At 47.5% G+C, this 27,524-nt stretch overlaps 1 protein-coding gene across 1 annotated transcript in view; it reads right to left on the bottom strand.

Annotated features, from left to right (window-relative positions):
• The window catches only part of LOC120896625 (ecdysone-induced protein 74EF-like), a 211,725-nt gene that overhangs the window by 52,720 nt on the left and 131,481 nt on the right, over positions 1–27,524 (bottom strand). Inside the window, 1 exon segment of the mRNA XM_040300881.1 lies at positions 15,127–15,144. Within this exon segment, the coding sequence (XP_040156815.1) occupies positions 15,127–15,144 (18 nt within the window).

Below are 27,524 nucleotides of genomic sequence, written 5' to 3'. Positions count from 1 at the left end.
CCTGTGAAGCAAGTGCAGCAGCGGGCACCGTTTCTGCAAAAACGTCTCGTTGCGCTCGACGCAACGGCTACGCGGTAACAGCGAACGCGACGACGACGACGGCGGACGTCGACGGGAACGATAAAACAAAACGCGTACTCACGCGACCCGTTCTTGAATTGAAATGAACGTGGGTTCCGACGGCGAGCCGAAAAATCCGTAGCGGCCTGGCCTGGTCCGACGGTACCGACCTTCCGCCAGCTCCCGCTTTGCTGCACCGCTTTGCGCACCCTTTTCGCCCAAAACCAACCCCTAAGCCGAGCCCGAGCTCAGCACGAACGCAACGGAGCTACCACCACCACTACCACCGCGGTGAGATCCGGTGAGATCCGTAGTGCTCGTCGGGGTTTGCGAGTGGCGCGGAACGCACGTCCACACGGCCGAGAACCTACACCAACATCAACGCTAGATGCGCACCACACTCTCGCTCTCGTGAGTGGCGGCGAAAGCGAAATTGCTCGAAAATGCACTTCTTTTTTCCCCTTTTGGTGCGCTCAGGGGGTTGGTTTTTCCCGAAGCCGTCCTCCCCACCCCAGTGGCAGTTGAGCCCAGCCCCGAAGCAGCGAAGCAGAAGCCCCGTGCTGCCGTTTCTGTTGGCTGTGGTTGCGCTTTGGGGTGGGAAGGGGAAGTGCAATCACGCACCAGACGAAGATTGTGCAATGCCAATATGCGTGTGCGGGGCCTGGGTGTAGTGGTGTGTGTGTGTTGGAGAACCACCACCCGGGCAGGGTCGCTCGGCCGAAAGCACGAACGTTGTAGGCCACAAAGATGACAAAGTTTGGGAGAGGCGGCCAGGATGAACAGTAGGTTAGCGTGTTTGTTTTGAGTGATTTTTAAACAGAGTTTTGAGTAAGTTTGTATTTGGTACAGATACTTGAAAATTGATATTTTCGTAGAATAAATGGAATGGCCTTAAGAACATAATTTCAAGATCAACATCACTGATGTATTAGAAAGGTTTTTAAATTTGAGATTTTGAGATTTGAAGAAATGATTCCACATTTGAGTGATAAAATTAGACAAAAAAAGGAGAAAGACTTCACTAAGCGCCCTTAACTAAAGTTGTTCTGAACTGTCATCAAAGCTGTCAGTTGTTGCTAAGGATATTTCACGAACAAAATCATAACCAAGAGCTTCCCAGATGAAGTACTTGAATATGCACTCACATCAGTTCACGTGGAATTTATCAAAATCTTATAATTTTGAAGAATTCATTGATTGATAGTTAACCTAAGAATGATTCAAATATCGTTACAGATGAAGCAAACAACTCACTTCATTCATATTTAACCATCGCCTATCAAAGCTGAATCCCATAGTCCCTACCGTGTACGCGCTTGTTGCTCGAATGAGTGCCCTGAGTGCCACATGAAAAGCGAAAACATCACTCACCGCCCTTCGGCGACAAAAACCCCGTTTCCACGTACGTTTCTACAGCTAAACCAACCCCCTTTTCACGCGCTTTTCAATGCAGCAGCAGCAGCAGCAGCGAGCGACCGAACGAATCGCTCACGCGCGTCGGTGGAAAGGGCAAGAAGGCCAGCACAAAACGGAAACGGAAACCGATAGGTCCCGTCGGAGAGCGCTGAGGGGAGGAAGGAGGCAGGTTGTCGGGAAAGCCCGTTTTAGGGGTATGGGGACGGTGGCAGTGGCGGTGACTAGACGCTCGCACACACCATATGATTCTGAACCAGACGCTGCGCCCCGTCGCCGTCACCGTCGTCGTCGTCAGCTGAGTGAGTGCGAGCGAGGGAGGGGAAGGAAATGTGGGAAGGGACCGACGGGGACCGAATGCATCGATCGTCGCTGTCGTCGATGTGTGCGCACGCAAAGAATGGGACGAGTAGAAGGGAAAACTAAGTGCGCAAGAATGGGCGAGCGAGAAGCGAAACGGCTTCGCGCAAGGGAGAGGCAAACGAATGCGTGGTGGAATGCAGAAAGCGAGAATGCGAGAATGCGACCAAACAGGAGTCAGAAAGTGAAATAAGAAGGCGGAGACGTAGAGAAGGAAAATAGCAGCAGAGAAACGAAAAGGAAAAGGATCTGTTGGCGGTGTGGTAGGCTCATCGTCGCTCATACACACAAACTGCCAAACTGGTCATTTGAGTGATAAATTAATGATGATGCTCTAGGGCCCCGCTGCACTCGCGTGTACTAGGGGCTAATTATTTAGAGAGCTTTTTTTGTCCATGTGCCTACTTTGCTCAAGCGGGTAGTGGAAAGCTTTTATCCAAAAATGGGCTTAATTTAAGACGAAAATTTGGAAGCAATCGAAAGAACTAATTTCGGTTCTAGCTTTGAAGTCAATTCCGGTTAGGTACGGTAACTGAAGAAATCATTTCTGTGACAGCTCTCGCAACCCGCTTGACGACCCTAACCCCGTCAAAGGGTGGGAACTGCTTTGTGGGTGTGGGAAACTATGCGCTAGCAAAAAAGAGTCACTGTAAGCGTTTTTTTGTAACGAAGTTAGTGTCGTCGTCTGTTCAGTCAACTCCAACGGGGGAGTGGGAAATTAACCGTAAGGCATGAATGTGTTTGGCAGGGTCATTTATTGGTTTTAAATTTAGAAACAGCGTGGCCAATATCTCGTAATTGCTCGAGACGCTCATGCAGCTGCTAACAGTGTGAACCAGCAAAAAAATGTTCCAGCCCTCTCGGGCTGTGTTCAGGCTCGTTTGCAGCAGCTTTAAATTTCTTAATCAATCAATTCGAAATCCGCTCTAAAGGCTCCGTCGTCCTGCCCAAAGCCACTCGGTTTCACCCGAAATCAGCCAGAAGTTCTAGGGAGATGCCTCAATTTCTTGCCCATAAGCAGCAGCAATGGTTTGCGGAGTCCATCATTATGAAAGCATATCGTGGATGCTGACGGACGTCATGGAATTTTCCGATGTTTTATGCACAACCACACACACACATACACACACAGTTCAAACTGGCAACCTTTTCTAGGGGGAGAGCTTTCGGACATCCGATACCAACAGATTTCCTTACCGTTTGCCCTTTCCAAACCTTCCACCCCCACAGGGGGAAAAAGGACACGCCGTACGAAAAAAGTTGACCATCGGTTGCGCAAAAGGTTCCATTTTTTGGGGGTGCAGGATGGTAAACTTTTAGCCCCGCTCGACTGCGGGGGGCGGGAACAACCAACAGGGGGTCGCTCCCACTAGAAGGTAAAATTATGCTTTCGCAACATCACTCTGGCCCCCAAAAAAAAGAACTTCCCAAGCGCCGATCGAGTTTGGTGAATAAAACACAATTATCTACGGGGCGCATCGTCCGGCCGCCGGCTCATGTGGGCTGCTCTAAACGGCTTCGGCCGAGAAAATGTTCCTCGTCTGAGGGGAAAATGTCTGCACGCGTCACAAAACTGTGTTGATGTTGATGGAAGGGAAAGTTTGCAGACAAAATAAGTAATGGCAGCACACTGGTGCTAGGCTGCTCAAGGTCGCAATGTGCCTGCGACCACCCACCCCCCGCCGGTAATTTGGAATTGAGCTGTTTTGTGGTTTCGATATGGGGGAAATTGTTTCTTGCTTGTTAATTACATGCACCCAGACAAGAGGGGGAATGTAAAGTGACGCTTTTGACTAATTGAGGCATTTTGCCCGGAACCTGTTTTATCGAAACAATTAGTGTGTGTTAAGGGTGTTTAGCTTCTAGAAAAACATGGTTGTAGAACGATTCAATCGTTTGGTAGGTGGAGTTTGAGGCATCGTTTGACACACAGCGCACACACAGTTCGATGTGATCGTTAAAGCCGCTTGTCCACGTAAATAGCCTCACGGAAGTCGTTTAGACAGTACTTGCACCCTCTCCACATGAGAAGATTTCCGCTTGTCACAAATCAATTCGCTTGCATACCACCTACGTGGTTTGTTGCTTTTCCGTCTCGCTCGCCAAAGTTCCTGGAAGTCCATTGAATTGTTTCCCCCGCCAGGTGAGAAATGTCTCCCATTGCTTGTCTACTACCACATTGTGGTGGGCAATGCAGTTTGTAGCTGGGCGACGACAGTACGCCGTGTGATCGCGTGTCAAGAATCCGGAATGATCCGCAAGCAAGTCTTAATAAGCTTGCGTCACTACTTGTGCACGCTCACAACCGCGAGCAAAGACGCCGAAGATGCAATCCCCCAAAACCGAATGGTTGCTGTTGTTTTTGCGGGGCTAAATCGCAAGCAGGAGGCCCACCCCTTCCCGGTAGCCTGTTGAATAATTTCATTCCATCCATTATTCCAGCCCATACAGCGCGCGCGAGTAGCGCGATAGGAACATAAATCATGCGTGAATTTTGAGCATGTCTGACCCAGATTCGCTCCCAGCCGCACAGGGCGATGTCGCGCGCGCACACCGCGAACCTCCGCGGAATGTGACAACACATTCGAAGCCACCCCGGCGAGCTTCTGAATGTGGTTTCGTGTGTGTATCTGGGGGAATTCAGGTATCAGAGCCATTGGGCTCCAGTTTGGTGGAAGCAAAAAAACAACAGAAATAGCATTTAAAACTGACGACTTCATCATACGCAGATATGACTCATGGCGGTGCACGGTTAGACCGTTTGGCGCGTTTGGTCAGGCGCGCTCTGATTCATATAAAGCGTCCATATTGGGGAATGTATTGCGTTGCTGGGGTTTTGTTTTTAATTTTTGCAATCTGATCCCTGCACTGGAAGAAAGAGAGAAGGGAAGATATGATGGACTGAGGACCTCTGTACCCTTAATGCTACCCGGAATTGGAGTGGACATTGGAGAAGAGCTCTGCGCCAGTTTGATCCAGTAATAACAAGGGGGAAAAATCCGTAATTTGTGCCTCTGGGTGGAAAGGGTGACTTACCGCATACGGAATTGGATGAGCTCCAATAAAAATGTAAATTAAGACGCTTACCTGAAATGATACGGGGAGAGAGAAGTATAAAGTTAGTAAACAAGTAAGCAAGGTGAGTTGGTTTTAATGTCCATTAACTGAAGTGGACAAATTAGATCTTCTGTATGAAGGGGATATTTAAACTAACGTAACTTAACTTTAGATTGATTCTTCAAGACAATTGACAAGTACAGGCAATAGAACGATCGAACCATTTCTTCATCCGATCACTGTGCAGTGCAATGACCGATTCTTTGAACTTGCCACAACACAGGGCAAACGATCAGACAGGTGTTACCGGTGACAAACAACTTCCCTGAAGCGGTTACCGCGCGACCTGGCTAGCCTAGTTCACAAGCTACTGGCGATTGAATTCCGGAACATGTTAACATCACGGGCATGACACCGCGTTGGAAACCGCATCGGCAGTAATTTTTATTCCCACCAACGCTTACCAAACTGCCGCGATGTTTCGACAAGTTCTCGGCAAACGGCAAAAGGGCCAATCCCGGTCGGTGGGTGAGGATCGATTTAGTGCGAATCCAACGGAACCTTCCCCGAAGTGCCTGCGACATCTTACCGAATGGATTAGATAAACTAGCTGGTGGAAATTTGATGAGATTTGGGGGAGGCCTTTTCTCCTTGCTTCCCGGTAGTGCCACAGGTTGTGTTCGATCAGTGGTAAATGGAGATTGGATAGGATCATGCTTAAAGCAGTGTAAACATTGCATATGTTTTTTTCTCATTTTGGACAGCTTATATGTTATGGATTTGGAGTTGTTGATATCATTCTTCGAAGCTGTGTTTGGATCCAGGCGCTCCTGAAACGCACAATTTAGATCATAAGCCCTCCCTTTTGTATTGGAAATGGTCCTCAGCAGTGACAATTTGTAAAGTGGCCGGAAATAAACGAAAATACAAAGTGTGAGCTTTCACCCAACCAGGATGGACGACACCTGCCTTGGCCGACCGATGATCCGGAAGTGTCATCTGTCCGTTAGGTTAGGTATCATTAGTGCTCGAAAGAATGACACAAACGCGACGGGACGGGAGGGTTTAGAGAGTTTTCGCGCTACATTCTTCTCAGTAGATGCTTTGCGTTACGCTGTCGCGCGTCTTGTGATTTATAAAGAGTGTTTTGGCGAATGGCGGAATCGTGGGTTTTCCTACTCCCGAGGAACAGTGTGTGTGATCGAACGTGTACAGATAAGAGCGACTGTAGTATTTTTAAAGTACGCAGCAAGCATTCGTCCAATAGAATGCTTTGGTCGCTATTATGCTCGGCAGAAGGGTTAGTGAACTGTGGCTGTGACAACCCGTTCCGTGTTTTTCCTGAGTTGTTATGCTTTTAGACCGTTGGGAGACAATCGTATGCGACTGTGTGGGGTCAATGGTCAGATCGGTCTGACGCGTCAACTATTCTATTTAAGGCAATGTGAATCAGCTGACGATGGCAAGCCAAGAGAAGCCACAATTACCTGTAAATTCATTCGAATTACTTATACTGGACTAGGACAAAGACAGTGGCAGGTTTTTTTTTTGTGTGTGTTTTTTACTTGTGAAATTGTCTAATTAGAACCACACCCAGCATTAAGTCACGTACAGCTAGAGGAAGTTGTCGCCTTTAACTATGCATAACCCTTCCTCCAAAACACCATTAATATCCTCGAGAAGGGTAGAAAAAAAAACCCGTGTGCTAGGTCAGTTAACAGACAAGGGACGATGAATCATTCCCTTTAACTGCAGCACGTACACGTACCCCATTACCTAACGTCCAGCGGCGGCACGCACCTGCCTACTGTTCACCACCAGTGGCCGGTTTCAATCAACACCCTTGCCCACGGTTTATGAAATGCACTTCCAGCAACAAATGTCCCCGCGGGGTCGGCACCTCATTAGCTGTGTTACCCCACACACACACAAAACAAGACAATTGCACTCTCTTTACGTCACTTTGCATAATGTCGTGCAGATGAAATTTTGGGGCTCTCGGTACTGGGGCCAGTGTCTCTTTCTTTTGCTTTTTTGGCAACATTCGCAACATGTGGCGCTCTTCAGCTCTCAGTTTTCAAGTGCATGCGTTCGTGCGTGATGTGCCATGATGTGTGTGAAAGGCATTATTTAATAGGCCTCGGTCAGTTTTTTCAAGCTACACGAACGTCCCTGTGTGTGTGTGGGTTTAGTTTCCTTTGGTGCGTACGTGTGTGGTGGGCTATTTTTAAAAACTATAACCGAACCGGTAGATTTAGTGGGGACGTACACACAAACGCCTGCGATGCGCTTTGGCGAGAACGTGCGCGCGTGTTTTTTGCTGCGCGCGCGCTTGTGTGTTTCCGTGGCGCAAGAAGTTTGAAGTGCTCGCAAGCTCACAAGCGTCCACAAATGCCACCACGAGCGCCCCCTCCGGGAGAGCTGCTCCAGCAGGCTGTGTGCCATTTGTGTGCTGCCACTCTCGGGTGTATTGAAGAAACGTGCCATCGTGTTTTCCTAGTGTGGTCTAGCGATAGGAAAGGGCTGGTGTGTGGAGGTTCTGGATCAAGTGGGTTTTGCGCATAGATCGCGAGCGAGCGCGAGCGCGCGCTGCGCATGGATGTTGGTCGAAGTGGTGAGCCACGCGAATGCAAATATTTCAAGACACTTTGGCATTCAGGTGGAGGAAGAGAAAGAGAGAGGTTCGTTGCTTCATTCATATGATTGTTTGCGAAACGGCGAAACCGTTGCTTGAGAAAGGAGGAAGGTCGTCAGCGGTTGAGCCGGATATGTAGATGATAGGGAAGAGACATCTTTAGGTTCTTCTTTTCCTACGAAAACATGTTGGAGAAGATCAGACACTAAGTCTGATAACTTCATTGAAGCAAAGATGCCCAAGGTTGTTCCTCCAACACAAACTTCGAAACAAACGTCCAGTTAGAAGAACACACCTCCTGAAAATTGTTCAAGTACCTGCCAATAAGATCTATTTTATAACGCTTTACGACCAACCAGCCCACCCACTCACCCAGGTTGGCAAGCTGGCGCCACGGAAGCACGATCTCGATCTCGCCCAACATTGTTTACCGAGCGTTGCAACACATTCGAGCATTAGAAAGCGCAAATATGTGTATGTGTTTGCGCTAGCGCACGGGCGTTTTGTTTTGATTGCTCGTGCTGTCCGGAACACGGGGCTCAAACATTCTTATGTTTATGAACTTGCCACTGTGTACTGGAATGGGAGAATGAGCTACACTTGGCAGTGAAAGAGGCGTGCCTGAAGGTGAAGGTAAAGGCCACCGTTTTCTTCCGTTTTTATGATATGCATCCCTCGAGGCAGCTAATCCGGCGCTAATCGATGTACTTGTGCTCCCCTCCCGTGGTGCAATCGGACAACTGTTGAAGAGTTTGCAGGGGCAAGAGAGAGAGAGTGTAAAACGTCCCACACGTGGATCGATTCCCTGGAGTATGCAGTTGTGAAGCGATGGAGAGCAGCCAAAGCGTTTCGGTGTGCAGGATTAGCGAGGAAGCGGATAAATTAAGAGGAGGCACTTTAGAGGAGAGGCGTTATCATCAATTTATGGTACACCTGATGCACTGGTTGCTTAAACGGGAGGTTTTATTGCATTCTTGGAGTGGTGTGCGAGCATGAGTAAGAGTTCTAAAATTAGTCCATATTTCAGTAAAAAGACGCAAAAGGGTTCAAATCCCTAGAATCGAATCGACAAATCGTAAGCGTAAAGTAGATCACGTTAGTACGCTGCTTCTAATGTCAACTATCTCTCTCCCTAATTGACATTCTCCACTGACACACTGGTTCGCTAACACTTCATTAAAGCGCCATTCCGGTAGCAATTTTATGCCATCCTGTGTGTGTGTGCCAATGCCGCTTTGAAAGTAATTTCCGTACCTCCATCCTGATTCACTTGATTCAAGAGTACTTCCACCCAATAGCAGACAGACTGCAAAGAGAGGCAAAGGCAAAAGGTGTTCTATTTCCAGCGGCTCGGCAAAACGGGGAAAAAGCACCGAAATGTGCCATCTTTCTGCCAATTGCTGTCGTGACAGAGGTGTGTCTGAGTTATTCCGCGAACCTTCAGCTGCAACAAACGCCGCCGACCAGGTTGACGGCGGATTGGCCACTTCCGCCTGCTGCCGCGACGGCTTGCGAGAGATGTCGCCCTTTAAGGAGAGAAATTATGTGTCTAATTCGAGCGTTTTTGGACGAATGATTCCACACACAAACGAGAAGTTATGATGGAGAGAGCGAGAGAGAGGGAAAGAAAAACACAAACGACTCCTCAGTCAACTATAAATAACACTCTGGCAAGCCCCGTCACACACGCTGGCTTGGATTGGCTGGCACGGCTGGATTTGGTTGGAAAAATGTAACGAGGCCAAGGTGCACTTGTGCGTACGCGCCGCAATTTCCTGCCCTTACTGTCTCTGTGTGTGTGTGTGCACCGCGGGTAAGCGTGACAGTTGGCGGTTTCACTGTCAACACTTTCCCGCAGCAGCAGCAGCATTACTGGTTGGAAAATCAGTGGCAAGATCATCACCGTGGAGCGCAATGACGAGGAAGAGCAGCCATCATGAGACGCCCGGCAGCATTAAAATAGCATCGATGCAGTGTGCAGTGTGTTGCATTTTTTTATGATGCATTCAAAAGGGTGGACTAAGAGAGAGGGGGGGGGGGAGAAGATACTGCGAAACCATGCACAAACCCTGCCAACCCCTTATGCGCGCCGCGAAGAAATAACAGCATCGCGAAGGGAAAGTGGGCGCCGCAGCCCACTGAAAGCGGAATGGCTGGAAAATGGTTTTCCACCGTCAGAGGTTGGTTTGGGAAAGCGCAGCAAACTGCACACCCTGGTGGGGTCGTGCGGGGGATGTCGGGGGCTGCCGACAGGAAAAGATTTGCGCAAGCTATTGAATGGAAGGTGCACCGGCGCATCGGGGAAGGCCAATTATGTTTCATTCCGGCTCCGGATCAGACCCGATGTTTGTAGTTGGCGGATCCGGTTTTGCTGCCCGAAGGTACAGTCTCCTTAACCGTGTCTGTGTGTGTGTGTCGTCGCTGGCAGGAAAGACGTGTGTCTTCTTTCTTTTTGCACTGCGCGCGTTGTTGTTGTGGCGCGCACGCGATTTTGCACAAAATGGGAAGGAAAAGCAGCAGCAGGGAAAGCCGCACAGCCCGGCGATACGGAAAATATGGATGGAAGCGATCTGTCGGCATATCGCACGCAATGTGACGTAGGGCTGGGGTGTGATAAGTGCCTCCAAACAGCAAGCCTGCAAGCTTTCGTAGGGGAGCAAAAAGGGAAATTGATCGGACTGCCTCGGGTGGAGTTGTTTTGATCGAGTGAAATGGATCGCTTTCGTAGAAGTTGTCTTGTAGTTCAGGTATGATGATGATGATCGATCTGTAACAAGTGTTTTAATTGATCTTCATTGATCTTGGAACATCACTTTATGAGGAAAAAATTGTTCCTTTATGTTATTGTAATTATAGCTTTAGAAATTGACTTTAAAAACTGTTAATAACCAGTCTCAAAATCAAATGCCTTGATAAGGCATCGTTCAGGCATGAATATCACGTTCCCAACACACCCGGATTCGCAGCCGAACACGAACACAGAAAATTGAAATATATTGCCGAGGAAATGAATGTTCCGTAAGATGACAACATCTCGCCACCCGCTCTCCCTATCCCACGTGAGAAGTGCAACCGCGGCAGCACTGCGTTACACTGCAATGATCTAACAATCGTCCCTTTCCATAACACCCCCCACCACACCTCATTCCGTTCTATTGCAGCTGCCAGTGTCTCCCAGCCGCTCAAACATCTTCCCGCTCTGCGAAAGATTACGAAACGCCGCGAGGAAGCGCTCGACTCTCTGTCCGAAGCAGGAAGGCAACACTCGTTCCATTCCCTCGTTCCCCGTCCAGGAATGTGCACTCGCCAGCACAATGATCTGTTAGCACATGCTGTTGCTGCTTCTTCTTCTTTTTGTTTTGCACAAGTTCTCGGGCGCAGGGAAAACGTCTCGCGCAGTTGCAAAGAATGCAAACTATCCCTTGGCGGGCGTGCGCTGGGGAGACGGTTTTGCGGTCGGAGGCTCGGTTTTGTTGACGCTCCCCGGTCCCAGCCACATATACACACACACACACACATACACACACATGCAAAGCTAATCATAGTGATCGTGATAAATATTTGCCTTTTGCCATTTTTTTCCCTCTTGTCATTCCACTTGCTTGGATCGTTTGCGCAATCACCTGGGCTTGCAGTGGTGGAATTGTCGCTTCCGGATGAATTATCATTGACGGTGGGCCTGATGTGTGTGTGTCTGTGAGTAGTGCATGTTCCTGTGGGACCAGCAGGCAGCCGCCTTTCAATCGAGACTTTTTAAAATAGACCAGCAAATGCAGAAAATAGAACAAAAAGTGGAAGGAAAGATGAAGCCAAGACAGGAACGTTAAAAGCGATTTGTTCCGTAGATGAAAACACCTGCACCTGGCGATTGGTGCAGCGCTCATGGCCCAATGGCCAATGGCCAAAACGGCAGCGCACGGTGGTTTTGCCCGTCACCGTCGTTTTTGGCTCGGCAGGGTGTGTGCAGGGGTGTTTGTTTGTGCTCGCTCCCGAAATTTCCCGCCCCGCGGGGTTGGTTGCATTTCACTGACGCGCTCCATCGCCAACCGTGACTCACTCACGCCCATGTGTGTGTGTTCCGCAAGTGAGTAGGATCGATGCATGTTGCTTGGCTGCAGGAGAACAACAGTCCCACGGTGCTGCTGCTGCTCTTGGCATCGATTTGACATTTACACGACCGGATTTTGTTTCGCCGTTTCCCGCCGTCCGGCTTGTAGGTTTTCCCTGCCTCTCGCTCGCGGGCGGGCAATTTGTGTGTGCGACGGCAATTGTTTACAAATACTGACAAAACGGCTGTAACGGTCAGCCGGGAATAATATTGTTCCTGTGAAGTGTGGAGCCTCCATCATTCATTGCACGCAAAGGGAGGAAGAAGGCGCTGTGCATGTGCAGGGTGGTAGCGCGATTGATGAAGCGCCGGTATGACATTTGCCTGAAGTGTACTGAGGGAACGTAGAACGATGGAGTGGTTTAATCCGGGTTGAGCGATAGTGGATGGATTTCCATTTGATTTGAAATCGAATTGAAAACGGCGCAATTTGTTTCGTATTGAAGCATCAAGGCATTTGAACGTAAAGATTCGTTTGCATTCGTCAAGATGAATTGATTGAAAGGTACAATATTAAGGGCTTTAGAATGAAAAGACTTTCTTTTACAGCAACTCAAACATAATTTACTCAATCTTAATCTCAATCTTAATTCTAGATCAAAACTTTGAGTTCAGGTTTAGGTCCTGGAACTTGTTTGAGGCAAGAAACGAAGTATTCCTTCTTCTACATGACAGAGAGAAAGCAGAAATAATTGTAGAAAATATCGTTAAAATGAAATCTTACATTCAGTCTGCTATTTGTATGAAATTCTATGCAAAGCAACTGCTATTTCTGTGCGAAGTTTAGCATCCACACGTCAAACGATTCCCAGCTTCTAGGAAATTGTCACACGATCGAGCAAAACCGCGCTAAAATGAATGATCCACACGTTGTGAAATCATTCCACCCCCAAAAGGAAAGCCAAATTAAATCCCCTTTTCCTCCCATTATAATCGTTTGCAATCGTTGTCAGTGCGAAAAAAGCACTCCCCGAGCATGTGGTTTTGGGGGGATTATCTGTCCCATGTGAAGAAGCGTTGAAGTGTGAATGGTCTTCAGAGTGTGTGTGTGTGTGCTCAAGTGTGGAAATTCATTCAAAATTTGATTCCACCATCATAACGAGCGTCTTTGGTGAATAAAGTAACTCTTTGCAAAAAAGAACGACACCCAAAGCGATTTCGGGCGCTATTTCTTCGAACACGAGTATTGAATTAAATCGACTTGTTCGACGCTTCTTGCGCGAGAAGCGTTTACTCTTTACTCCCCCTTTCTTATTAGAAAGAAAAACAACCACACACACACGCAGAGTTTGACACCACGTCCCCAACGTCACAACATTACTCACGTCGTTGGGCGTTTCGTTGCGTGCCGTGGCGATCTAAACGAATTTGCTCGGCGCTGCGCTGCCACTAACGTGTGGTCCTCATTGAGGGTGGTCATCATTTGGTTGTTGTTTGTCTTCCGACCGTGTCGTAGAAAAGTGACAAGAGCAACACTGAGCCAAAAGGGAGAGGGAGTCCGCGGTGCGGACGGCGATGCTCATTATCAGCGCGCGCGAAAGCATAATCGCTTCTTTGGCGGGAGCGAGCATGTGTTTTACCTTTAAGAAGCTGCTCATTATCGTTCACCTTTTTTTTAGCTTTTTGTCTGACAGCATTTGGTCATCCTCCTCCCCACAGAACAGAAGTTGTTTGTCGCTAGGAAATGGTTTATTTTATTTTACCGTCTCTCTTCTGCGTGTCTCTTTCACGCGAATTGGCTATTGCCTTTCCGCCCCAAAGCGAGCAAAACACACGAACGCGGCGGCGGCGGCAGTGAGCATCGCATTAAAAATAGCGCGGAAATGGGGGAGAAAACACAGCCCCCTCTCGTTGCATAGTTGAGTAAAGTATAAATAAATCTCAACGCGAGCAGCGGGCATGAAACGGAAGCGCCACCGCCGTGGAAAGTCGAGCACTTTTGCACGCTGGCCGTAGTGTAAAGAATGTGTAGGTAGGAATGGTTTTTTTGTGGATGTTTTTTTTCTGTTCTGTTGAGTCTCGACGAACCACACATGAAGTTCTTTCTTCTGCAGGTAGTTTTGAAGAAAAATCCCGCGCTTCCCACAAATCAATCGCCATGCGTTTCGATCGAGCCGATTGTACGGTTAATAATTTGTCAGCAAATTGTCAAGCCGGTGTAGAATAAACACGTTAAAACACACACTTCGGAAGCGACTCGTTACGGCGAGCGAATCGGGCAAATTATAATTAGTCACGACCGCACGATTGTGCCAATCGCTCATACTTTTAACACGCACAGACACACAGTAATGCCTTCCAAAGTGGTAGCCATGGCGGCTCCGAAACCGAAACCGAAGGCCTGGAGTCTGCAGCTAATTTCATAATTGTCATAATCTGGCAAGATTGCAGTCGGCCGATACGCGCGAGTCGGTCCGGTCAGTGTTTTTGCCTCGCCTGGGCTGGCTGTCTGCCTGCCTGTCTGCCTGCCCGCTGCTGCTTCTCCTAGGCGGTGTGCTTCTGGTGTTCAATTAAAACGGCATGGTCTAGAATTGATAGATTAGCGGCGTTAGTCGTCGATCGTTAAGGGGCAAAACGCGCGAGAGTTCAAGCACGCCGACGACGACGACGCCGACGACGGTTAAACGGTTGACGGTTCGTCGGTTCGGTTTTGCCCTACTGCTCGGAACACGACCCACCCACCAACCCCCCCTCACGCAAAGCGCTCACGCCGCGCGGAGGGTGATATTAATTTGAAATGACTATTTAATGAAGCTTCGAATAAAGACACCGAAACCCGTCCCACAGCCCACGGGTGGTAGGGGTGGTGTTTTAAGCTTGTGATGAATCAGCATGGGGAGGACGGGGAAGGTGCAAAGCGGTCCGTCGAAAAGGAGTGTTTTTAAAAGTGTTTGAAGCCAACAGATTAAAGGAGAGTGAACATTGTGCAAAGCTTTTGGCTGTGTGTAAGAGAGAGACACGTGTACATTACTTTAACTACTTAGGAAAAGCATGGAGGACTTTTATATTTTTATTGTTAATAGGAACTGGCCCATTTTTTGCTGAGCATTTGAAGCAATTTGAGCTGAGGTCGATGAACTGCTTTTTCATTGGAAAGGAAGCAAGAAATTAGGACCGTTTCATATTAGAGAAATAGCCTTCCCAAAGTGACACGAGCGTCCGTTCGTTACAAAATTCTTATTGGACCCGGCACGGACGTCGGCTCGGTGACGTAAGTGGAAATACATTCTTACTGGAATGTAGCAATTTAATCAGCGGAAGATGAATGAATTAATCATTGAGCATGATTTGCCACATGGCTTGCCGTGACAGCTAACACAACACGCACAGCGAGACGTTGTTTGCTTGCTGATATTATGGACGCTGTGTGTTTTCCTGGTTGGCAATATATCTAGCGCAGTTTTGCTCACATCTGTCCTCGATCGATCAGCCATTCTTGCAACGAATAGTTTGGATGAGGCAAAAATCGGCTTAATTCCTCCCTTTTGCTTACCTTGATATTTGATTTCATCTGAAAGTAAAAGAAAAGAGAACACAATTAGATAATGGAAACGTGTCTCGAAAAAGATTCAATGATGATTAGCTTTGGATCAAAACACACGAATAAAAACAAAACAATCTCTTTCGACTACACCGGTGCCCTATATTTATAATCAGCTCCGCAAATAAACCCACCGTCCCCATCAATTGCGTCAGTAAGTCAGTCAGTCACTCAGTCAGTCAGTCTGTCTGCGGGTGGCACACTATCTCAGGTGCCCTAAACAACCACCCAGAGCAGAGCAGCTGGGAGTGGAAAAAAGCACCAGAAAAAACAACAAAACCGGTCGTATCTAATGCGATACTTTTTGCACCATCACAAACAGTAACAACTTTCCCATAAACACGTCTTTAACCGTGCTGCATTCGCCCAAGCCAAAGGCTCGATGACGGTGATGACAATGAAAAGGGAAGATCAGATATCATCGCGAGAAGCAAAAGCCGGCCCCGCGACACAACCACCAACCGAACCAGACCATAAACATTTGCAAACAATTTCCCTCTAAGTGCGAGTTTTGCGTTTGAGCCTCAATCGGCCGTCCCGCTGCGGCACGTTTTCCACCCTGGATGGCAGTTTTATTTTCCCCCATTGCGCTTCGCTTCTTGTTCTGGGGGCCAAGAGACGGTGCACGGTTGGGGGAAAATTATGGCAAAACAGCCATGGGGAAGAGATGCACCCCGTAGCCCACCCGTAGCTGACAAGCTGCATTCAATAGAAAGCGAAACGCGCACAGCGGAAAGAAAGAACGAAGGAAAGTGTGATTTGGTGCCTTCAATTGGAAATGACGGAACTGCACACACACACACGGAGAAAAACGGATGAAAAGAGGAGAAGAAAATGCAACCTGTCTTGCCGCTCTGTGTATGTGTGTGTGTGCTGCGATCGATCGCTTATGATTAGCCGTTTCGCAATGCAATGCATTTATGTCGTGCGCTGCATCTCTCGTTCGCTGGTCGCATGCTCGGGAAAGCGCGCTCTTCGCGGACCCGTCCCTTTGGTAATGAGTTAATTGTTCGAGCGAAATGTACCGAGGGGCTTCGATGGGTTGGGGAAAACAGAAACACACACCCCCCCTATACACCGCCCGGCAGCGGCATGCAACGAGGAAAGTCGATCGCGTCCAAAGCGGAGATGCATTTTTCTTTAATGCTGCGCTTTTCCATCGCTGCAAGCTGGTGCAAAACGCACGGGCGCGCACTATCGTTTACACAAAATGGGAAGTGAAATGCATCGCTTTCGGTAATGCACTCCACCGAGTGCGTGCGTGCAAGCGTTTAGAAGAATGCAAGTGCGCGCGCGCGCGTGTATGAGTGTAATTGATGTATACACCTACCTGTAAAAGGGGGGAGTTTTCTTCTCTCCCATCAATCGAAGCTTTTTTTTGTTTTCTTAGTATCGTGTGGGTACAAACAAAAAGCGGCGTGTGTGATATTTTTGAATAAATAGGTCACACAACATCAAAACACCCATCGGGCACAGTTTCCTGATGATGCTGTGGTCGGCTTATCCGTCAGGGTCAGCGAATCCCCCACCCATTTCGAAGGGCACCGAGGGTTGCCCGACGACAGCATAATAAAGAGCCGAACTGAAAAGCTGTTTTTTCAGACCCTTTTACACGCCCTGTCTTGTGCAGTACGTCCTGGGCAGTACGGGCGGGTAGTAGATGGTTCCGCAATCCGGACAGCCGTCAAGCAAAAAAAAGGAGGGCTGACAGTGCGAGCGACACCGTTGATCCCCGAAAATAGATGGTATTGATCTAGATTCCAACTGCCACCAACGGTCACTATTAGATGTATTTACACACACATACACATAAATACACGTGTGTACCAGTCACTGCTAAGGAGGTACATGCCACCCTTGATGAAGAGATGGGTTGGTGTATAATTAATAGCGTCCCACTCAATTGGGGTTAGAGCGAAACCAACGCAGCACAGGGAGGAACATGTTTTTATGTTGCATAAAAACAAGGGGATGGGGGAGTGGGGGTGGAGGAGATCTTGATCGCATAATTTCGGCAGATGTGTCCACCGAGATGGTGAATGAATGGTGTACCTTTTGGGTTGACATGAAAGTGTCGTACTTTAGAACCACAGGAAGGAATAATTTCGTGAAAAGTAATAATATTAACATACTTATAATGAAATACTATATTGGACTTTAATGAAAGATAAAATGAAAGTAAAACAAATGAAGAAATTTAAAGTATAGTAATGGATTTATGAAAACAAGACAAAAGAAACACAAGAGAGAAAACACTAACTCAAAAAAGAAAAGGATGGAATGGAAAATCAAAAACTAAAAAACAAACGAAAACAAGGAAAAGAAAGCACAAGAGATTAAAAAATAGAAAAAGGAGGAAAAAAGAGAAAAACGAAAAATATAAAAAGGAAAAAAAGAAGGACGTCAAGACGAAGTCTGAAGAAAAATTTCAAATCCTTGAAACAAACGAAAACAAGGAAAAGAAAGAACAGAAGATACAAAAATGATACACACAATGAAAAAGGTAATGATAAAATGGTAAAGAATATGAAAAAAATATAAAATAATAGAAAAAGGAGGAAAAAAATAGAAAAAGTGAAATTTTAAAAAGGAAAAAAAAGTCTTCAAGCCATTTAACAATAACCTTGCCAATCATTTATGCTTCTAAACGCACCTACTTCTTCTTCGCATGAAATTGTGTAATACTTCATAAAGATCCTACGAAAACAACAACCACCCTCGATCCACCCGCCCACAACCCTTCAATGAGAGTGCCAACATGCCAACCCTTCACGTCCCAACAGCGTCCAACAGTCTGTGGGGGTCGATCAACACGTCTACCATCCACCCAGTACCTTTGACACCTGTTTATCGATCCATCTTCCACCCCAGCAGCATAGCGCACAAAACGCAACAACAAAACGTGCGATCGGACTGCAGGCACTAGAACATGTCTGCAAAGGCTAAACATACACACACACACACACACACACAGCCAACGCGCCAAGCGACTCATTCATTTCGACTCGTACAAAAGTTCTATTTTTAGCTGTGTGGTAGAAAGTAAAAGCAGCGACAAGGAGTATTGGAGGGGTGTCTCCCTTTTTCAAGGGGCGAGGGAATGGCCTTCCGGTTCACCGGCTATACCGGATCGAGGATAGAGCCTAGGGGGTGGTGGGTGGGCAAGATTGAACTAGTTTGCCACCAAGCGCGGGTGACGGTGCGCGATGGTGACATTTAACGTCGTCTGCCCAGGAAGCGTCTCGGCCGATGAATGGTGGCCGGATTGCTGCTTAAAACGATCCCATCCAAAGCGCGGTATCCACCTCCGACGGGGCGGTGCGGATCGGTTACAGTGAGTGTTGGCGATGGTGAATAAATATAGGCGACGGCGCTATTGCTCAATTACGCGTACGCCGGTTTGGTTTTTGAGGAACACTTCTCCGCCGACGGTGACGGTCACCTATTTTCGGACTTGGAAGGCAAACCCCGAGGAGTTGATCGCTGACCGATCACTTTAACAAGGAGCGACCTACCGCACGCACAAGAAAAAACACATCAATTGTCATCGGGCCGCGGGTGTGTTTCCGCTTTCAGGCGATAGTTGGGGGGTAAGAATGTTTCTTCTCCTTTGGTTAGAAGGAAGCAAACAAACGTGCTCTGTGCGAGCGAATAAACTGTAATGTGGGTCAACCGTGGTAAGTGATGCTAATCTAATGAGACATTGCATTTTGCCTGCATTGCACGGCGCTAGACCACCCGACCCCCTCCCCGAAAGCAATAACGTCGTACGTAGTACGTGTGTTCGTCATGCAAGATTGGGTTGATTTATGAGGCGCAAAAACCAACATAAAATAAGCTAAAATGAAGCATTTCGGAACCCTGTGCGCCTTAAGACAAACGGAATTAATTGCATTTGGTGTGGCGATTTGCGAGCGCCATGTGTTTAGTTGAGAGTTTTGTTTGAAATCAATTTGCGCTATGTGTGTATGTGTGTGTGTTGCGCAAAAACGCACACATATATCCGACGCAATCCGGTGCGTGATTAATGCGGTGGCGGATGGCGAGAAAAATACCCACTGATTGTCGGCTATTGATGAGTGTGGTGATAATCATTGCATGAACTTTACAGCCATTTTCACACACACACACACACACACACACACCCGTATGGCAGAACTTTAAACGAGGGAGGATGAGGGAAGGGGACATGTCTGTCTTGCTCGTCAGCAGCGTAAGGCACACTCACAGGCCGCCACTTCATCAATCATTTTTCCATGAGTCTTTTGGCGCTCGCGCGCGCTCGCTCGTACCCCTTCCCAGCGAGTCTGGGCATCCGGCTCCGCTGGGTGCGGTCAAAATGGCAACGTCTCAATTAACGATCTTTTCGTAGTAAACCCCATTTCCAAGGCATCCGAGGAGGAGGGGGGGGGGTTTGGGAAGGGATTTCGGTTCATACCGGGCGTCTCCATGCTGGTAAATGCACTTTAACTTTGACGATCGACGATGTCTGGGGCTTCAGACAGACGCGGGTGATGTAATGAGGCTTTGATGGCATATGATGGGGAGGGAATGGAGCTGGTGGTGGTGGAAATCGAGCGGGAGGATTTAAGTCATTCGTAGGTGCAAAAGCGATTAGTTGTGGGAAGTTGCTTGAGGGTGTGAAAATGTCTTTTTGATTGCTTTTATATTATTTTTTTGAAATTAAACAGTTTGTATAACACTTTGAATAATAATTACAGCGGGCTACACCTGCAGTAAAGTGAAAGGGAAAATGGTGATCAATTAGGTGTTAAAACACACTCCGCCACACTTACCCCACCAAATCGAACCATGTTTCAGTTTGATTTATTCATTTAATGTTGCAAATTCAATACCCAAAGCCCTGTTATTAAACACTCCAGTGCGGTTGGGGCCAGCATTACCTTTTCTTTTGCACCGCGAAACTGCCCCTTTTTACACCAATTCGGTTTGAAGCTGGTCATCTTTAAAGCGAGCACCCCTTCGTCTTCAGGTGGCTCACGCCCCATCGTGTCTATAAATCAGCGTTAAAGCTCCCTGCGAGAAGGTCGTCATGCGGCTGCGAAACAGGTTGGCATCGGAAGAACCATTCCAAAACGGTTCTGCAAACTGTGCAGCACCGCCACCGGTTGAATGGATCGTTAGAATTGTGTCCCTCTCCTTGACTGCCTTTCTTCTTCTCTGGTCCACCATTTTACCCACCATGGGCAGTAAATCAAGCATGCTCCATTCTAAACTCTGCTCTGCTGGCGGAGGTGAGCCGTGGCTTTCTTAGGTAATCGAAAGGACATTGATAAATTGAATTTCGTATGAATGGACCACTAATCTGTGAAGGTCTCCGGACGACCCCTTAAGGTAGGGGGAGAAAAAAGGGCCGATCGTGGATACAAATGGAGGCACAGGTAGAAGGGCTACTACTGTATGATTTGCTGATCGGGAGCGATAAATTATCCGCCAGATGATCAGTGGCATTATGCAAGCTGGGTGGGAATTAGTGTAATGAAGTGTGAATTAGACGAGAAGTGTATGCATTAAGATGTGATTGAACGGTCTGCTCTTGTTTGAAGCAACATAATTTTATTATTTCTTAGCTTGTTTATGTTTTATAGAGCTATGATAATCCCTTTTTTACCATAAAAAAAAGTTAAATAATTAATGTTGGTGAAAGTTCTTCCTGTCAATCTATTAAGCAAAACGAACGCCCGCCAGTTGCTGTCAATCAAATGTAAACAGCGTAAACCACAAACACCGGCCGTTGGGTCGGGAAGGAAACCGGAAAACGATTGACCAACTTCCAACCTCCGGTGACCCCGATTCCTGCCTGCCAGCAGCAGCAGCAGCACAACCGCAAGCCGGAATCTACGGAACGAAAGAGAAACGTCAACCGCTCCCATGTGAAGATGAAAGTGATGGCTCGGCGTAGCTGCTGCACTGCACTGCATCGCTTTTCTAATGCAATTCTTGCACCGGTTCGCGTACACAGAGCGGAGATGAAAGTGAATCAGAGCAGCAGGAGGCGCTTGTGGTGCTTGTGATCCAGTTTTCAACAGCAAGCACAGTACATGGCATTGTGCGTGCGCAGACACACACACAAACACCGCCGTAATGACGTCACGATGCTGTGATCGCCTACTGCGCTTCTCGGAAGACACTCCGGAGCAAAAATATGCGTGAAAAGAAAAGTTGCTCGTCTCTCTCTCTGCTCAGTGGAAATGGGTTGCCCTACACGAAGCAGTCGGAAGCTTAGGCGCAGACACGGGAGGAGAAATCGATCATCGTCACACAAGTATGGCACCGGTTCTCCCTTTTCAAAGGGGTGCAGGCAGTAGAAGGAAAGTGCAATTTTCTTGTTTTTCGCTGCTGTTTTAATTAATGTGCAATTATGCTGCCTTTCATGCGTACGGTGCGTGCCGTGGTGTTATCTTTTTGTTTCTGCGGATGCAAGCGTTGAGGGGGAAAGTAAAATCACTCGAGCAGGCGTTAACAACCCAGGTGGAATGATTTTCCTTTTCTCAGAGAGGGGAAATATATAATTTAATTTAATGTTGAATTATGCTGCTCACAATCAAATGTGTTCGTGTTCTTTTTCTAAGATATTCAATGGTTTATAACATTCAAAACTGATTGACATGTCTCAACTCTTTCAACGGTGCTTAAGCTGTCTCTTAATCTTCTAACCATCCACCGTGATTGCTTCACAGTCCAGCTGATACACTGATGGAGCCCCGTTGCATTAATGGCTTGCCGTTACTTGCCGGCCCGCGTATACGCCTGTGTGAGCAGTACGCGCAAATGGGAACATACGCGAGAGTACCCATTTGAGCATCGACAGAAACGTCTTAGCTTCCCTTCCCCCCGCCGGCAACCACCACGAAGCGCGAGAACCACGATTGTCGAGCGTCAATCGAAGGTGGGCGCAGCGCAAATGCAAACGGGACGCGACTTGCGGGTGTCGACGGGCTGCTGCTGGGCGTGTATGGTTTGCGCATGCGCACCAGTGCTTGATTTGAATTCAGCCTAGACCTAGAAAAACGGAAAGCCATAATAACCAATGATGAATGTTAAAGTGATCTTTATCTCTCACGCTGGCACACTGCAGCGGTCTCTGTTGCGGTTTGGGATGTTCCATGCATCCCCGGGGGCGGTGAAGAAGTGCCGTTGAATCGACACAAGACAAGCGTTTGTCAATTTCTCGCAAAATTTCGCTCTCAACGATGCCAATACACGGTGCGGAAGCTAACACGAAGATTTCGGTTGCTGCTAGCGCAAAGTGTCACATTTTACGGACCATAATTCATTCAATCTTGCGAGCGAACGAGCAAGCGGGTGGTAGAAATTTGAGACCGGGTTTCCTTTGCTTTGCGGTTGTTCTGGCAAGAGAATCACGCTAATGGATCCCGAACGGCTTTTCGCGATTGATGGCGGCCGGTGTTAGGTTGTTTTTTTTTGTGTTGTTGCTAATGTATGCCGTAAATTTTGCGCCGGCCGTGTAATTAAACGCATTTTTCTCTCGCCTGCAATTGACGGGAAAGTGCAATTATCGGTGACAACGCAATGTAGGGATGTAGGTGAAATATGTTTCACCCGCTTGATGATTCAACGCTCGAGATGTTGTTCGAAGGAGAAGGGAGGAAGCATTTTGGGCAAATCAACCGAAAACGAAATGAAATGTTTTGCTGTTTAGCTGACAACCAACTATTTTTGTTGTCTTTTTGCCATCAAAATACGCAAAACTTGAAGCGTTTCTTGTATCTTTAATAGCTTGACAACTACTTGAAAGACTGTCTTCTTGAAGTATTCTCCCAATCAACTAAAAATGAAGTATTATGGCACGAAGCTAGCAAAATCATTTCCAAACAAACACCAGCAGCCACCGACGTGTGATTCGCAAATGCAAACGCTAACGCATCTTGCTGCCCGAATGCAGATGTCCCAATTTCCTGGACATATTTTATTCCATTCAATCCTCGCTGCGCCCTCCCCATCGCCGTAGTAAACCCATTGAAAAACAAACAACGCGCGTCATCTTTAGGAGCGCCACGATGACAACGAATGGTAATTTTTCAAACGTCATCTGCCGCATCCGGACGCATTTTGGCACGCATATTCGTCGTCGTTCGTCGTCGTCGTCACGTTGCAGAATGCAATCTTCCTTCCACTCCGGGAGAGCGGCACTGGTGGGCCGGCATACATCGTACCTACGCGGAACACACAGCGATACTCGACTGTTTTATTAATAAAAATCACATCCACACTTTTGCAGCTCATTTAACCGCTCCGTTGCTTCTCAGTGCGTTCGCTTCTTTCTCATGGGGGGCTTTTATATTGTACAAAATGAGCAAACACAACACAAAAAGCGCACACAGTGTGTGAGGTTGTTGCGTGTGCAGGCGATGCTGATGCGGCAGCGGTTCGAAAATGGTTCGATTCGAATGCTACCGTGCCGGGGAGGAAGCGATGACGATGCGTGGTGGGAACAACAAGTAAAGAAGGGGGTTTGGCGAACGTGCAGTATTTATTAAACAATTAGGTCATTTACACTAGATAACCATTCTTTGGCGCCCTGTCGCCATGTTGGTAGAGGAAAGAGCGCACAATACCGATTCATTTGGTTCGATGATGTACGTAAATGGTTACGGATTGTGCCGCGAATTGTGATATTCTTAGCACACGGATAGCTGTTTGGGTGTGTGCAAGCACCAAATATGGGGATGGGGATGGTGGGAAGTGGGAATATGAATTGATTGATGTAACTGCTCCGACGGGAGACAAGACGGAAGTGAGAGAAAAACGATGTGATGTTTAACAAAACGTAAATAAGATTATTTAAAATGATAAATTTGTTTTGATCTCTTAAATCCTTGAGGATAGTTTTGCAATAGCATTGAAAACGATTGCCCTGATGACCATTTAGGATAAAAAAAGTTAAATTGAACAGTTATTCATACATTACAGAAGCAAATAGCCTTGATTATATTGCATATAAAATAAATTCCAATAAATTCTATTCAAACAAGACATCGAGATAGCAAAAACATCAAATAAAACATCCTTCCCAGCGCCACTGAGTCCTCTTAGTCGAGCAAAAAACATCGAAAGAGGGTAAAAAACAGAAAAGGAAAACGAAACAACATCCCATAAGCAGCCCGCGTGGAGGATGGTGCAGATTGAGCGAATTAATTTTTATCACCCGTACGCTCATCGACTACGATTAATAAATATTCTTCCAAATGCATCGCGCTGCCGTTCGCTGCCTGCTCCTAAATGGCGCACTGGGCAAAAGAAACGTGCCCGTCCTTACTTACGATGGAAAGGTGGAAGAGAGAGAGAGAGAGAGAGCATTTCAGCGTGTAGGTTTGTCCGCTGCAACGGCACGGCTAGAGGCAAACGAACTTGCAAATATTTCTATTGCCATCATCCCACTTGCCCGGGTGCGGGGAGGGAAGCTGCAAAGGCCCTCCGTTTTTTTCCCATCCTTCCTTCATCGCGGGCACGATTCCGGCAACCCCCGTCGCCGGGAGCAATGGTTCGGTAATGAGATCAATATTCTGGCACAAGGAAATACTGGCAACAAAGCGAAGCGAATTAGTGAACCGAAGTGGTCGGCAGCCACGTACGCAGCCAGCCCGATACCGTGACCAACTGTGCGTCTCCATCGCCTTCTGAGTTTTGAAGCGTCGGCGCGCATTTTGCTTCTCTTATTTTGAAAATAAAAGCAAACAAATAATATCCGTATGAAATTTCATCGACCTGTCACCGGCCCTTAATGGGTATGGCAGGGTGCGTGCGTGGATTTTAATCCTTGCAAACCGCGGGCGTGCAGCGGCTTAACGGGCTGACAAATTTGACCCAAATTTTCAAAAACCCGCTCCAAACGATGGTCGTGCGTTGTTGTTACACGCTGACGACGAAAAACAAAGCAGTGCGTTCTTGTTCCGAGAAGCGGGGAGGAGATTTTCTGTTCCGCGTTTCATGCCTGCCCCTTTCCCTTCCTACGCGATGCATTCGATTGAAAGGAGCACGGGTGGAATGGCGCGATGTGGCGTGAAAATGAAAACAGCTTGTCCCCAGTCAGGCGTATCAATTCGCGCACTTAATCATGGCGCACGCAGATCGTGTAAACACACACACACACACTTACATAGGATGAATGGCGATCGCCAGCTGCAGCAGGTCGGTATGAATGGGTGGGAATTGAAATTATGACTAATGGTGTTTGTGTGCGCGAGAACGAAAACAAGGAAGGGACGGGTTTTATAAAAGGAGAATACGTAAGGAGAACAGTACTGGTGGAGAGGATGTAATTTTTAACGAAACTAATTTTTCATCGAAAATGAAATCTAATTCCTTGCATCAAGGAACCATCCTCGTCCGGAGGGAAGGTGCAGTCATAAAATCTAATGAGCAGTTTGACGATCCGAATCGAAAGCATATAATGATGATGACCCACTTTACAACTCGTCTGCTGCCAAACGGATTTTTGCCCATCGTCTGCCTCCCGCGAGACGCTTCCAATTTAACAGGCTGGTCAGTTGTTTATTTTTATGGCAAAACTTTGTGTCTCGTTGGAGATGCCCGCTCCCGCGCTCGTTGCCCTCTCCCGTTGGTTGATGTCGCGAAAATTATCTTCAATAAAAAACCACATCACTTCCTCCCCCTGTCTTACTCATCGTCTAGGATGCATCGCGGCAGGGCCCACTGGTCGAGGAAGACGAGCAGACGAGCAGGTTTTTTTGGTTTGTTTTGCGCTTTTATAGGTGACAGTTTTGAATTTATCCAGCTCCATTGGTCGGGATGGTGCAAAATAAAGGCGGCACGAGACGCGAGTCGTAATTTGCAACCACACACACATGATGGATTTACGCCTGCCCCTTTGCGCTATGCCGCATTGACCCAGTTAGCGCGATGGCGGTTCTAAACACTGCACATTGCAGCAGGAATTTGTTTGTTTGGGGGAGGGTGTTTGTTACTATTATTTTGTTGATTTGAATGCATTCGCAAAACGTGGCTGGTGCTTTATTTTTGGAAAAAGGAATTGAAGACTAAAAAAGGCGTCCTACACACTGGCCTTATTACACTGCGATAGTCCCTCTTTTACGATCATGTGCCATCACGTGAAGTGATGTAGGTGATGGCGTGTACAAGTAGCCGGCCAAACGCTCACCTTCACCACGCTGCTGGCTTATGTTTATTCCATCCCCAGGTTCGGGCGGGGATTGCATGTTTTATGGATAGGGCTCCACGAGTCCACGATGCCCGCCCGGTATGTATCGACAAACAGTCTCAATCAGCGCGTGAACCCTTCGCAGGGACAGCCAACATAAAAAAGGGTCCAACAACAAACCAAACAAAAAAAAAAGAAGGGTTTGCAGACGCTTCCAATCCGGAGAAGGATAATACATCAAACAGCTGATTCTGTTTAGCGCGATCATTCGCCGGGCGCGTGTTGATTGCACTTGAACAAATCAATACAGCGCGCGTTCCGGGCTGAACATCGGCAAAGGTGCTTTCGGCAAAGACGCAATACAGACTAGTGGGCATGATTATTCATGTGGGGTTTTTTCCCCTAATTTTGGAATCTAAAAATAAGCACCTTCACATCGGTGTTAGGTGTTGCGTCATTAGGCGAAGGACAATGCAGTAGATATATATGGATGAATTCATTTGCCGGCGTCTCTTCCAGCTCATTTAATACCATTAAATAATGAATGAAGGTACAACCTGATCGGGTTGCTAAAGTTACACAACTATCGCTCTATCATCTAATCGTCCTCCTTTTTTTTTGCTAATCACAAGTCTGCATCCGGATGTACCAAATGTAAACGATAAGAGGCTCCTTCCCCGAGTGCTCCGACTGCGGAAAAGCAAATGCAATCAAAACGGACAAAAAAGGCAACCGAAAACAAATCCAGCCCGCTTGCCTGCCCGCGTTTGTTTGCACAATTCATTCACCTTTTTTCGAGCTTTCGAGCGATCGATCCGTGGCCCGAGGGTGGCGGTGACGTGAGTGTTAGCAACGCTAAATACACTGTGTGTGTTTGCAATACATTCAAGATTTAGAGGGAGGGGGGAGTCGGCCATTGGGGGTTTTGCTTCCACTTTGCGAAAACGTGCCCGGCGGCAGGAGGTTAACGATTCCCCGCCGTGCTCGGGAAAGGAAATGCAAATCTAAACAAATGTGTCTCTCCCGACGACCCCACAGTAAGGGAGGGGAGTTGCAACTCACCGCAGTGCAGCGAACTCGGTCGATACGGTGCTGCACTGTCTAGGATGCAAATCCAACACCACAAAGCCACGGCGAGATAGGAAGCTTTGTTTTTGGGGGAAGTCAGCAAAAAAAGAGAACAAGC

The sequence above is a fragment of the Anopheles arabiensis genome, chromosome 2 (assembly GCF_016920715.1).
Source record: "Anopheles arabiensis isolate DONGOLA chromosome 2, AaraD3, whole genome shotgun sequence".
NCBI lineage: Eukaryota > Metazoa > Arthropoda > Insecta > Diptera > Culicidae > Anopheles > Anopheles arabiensis.
The sequence above is the reverse complement of the archived record's forward strand: the minus strand, read 5'-3'. Positions and strand labels throughout refer to the sequence as shown.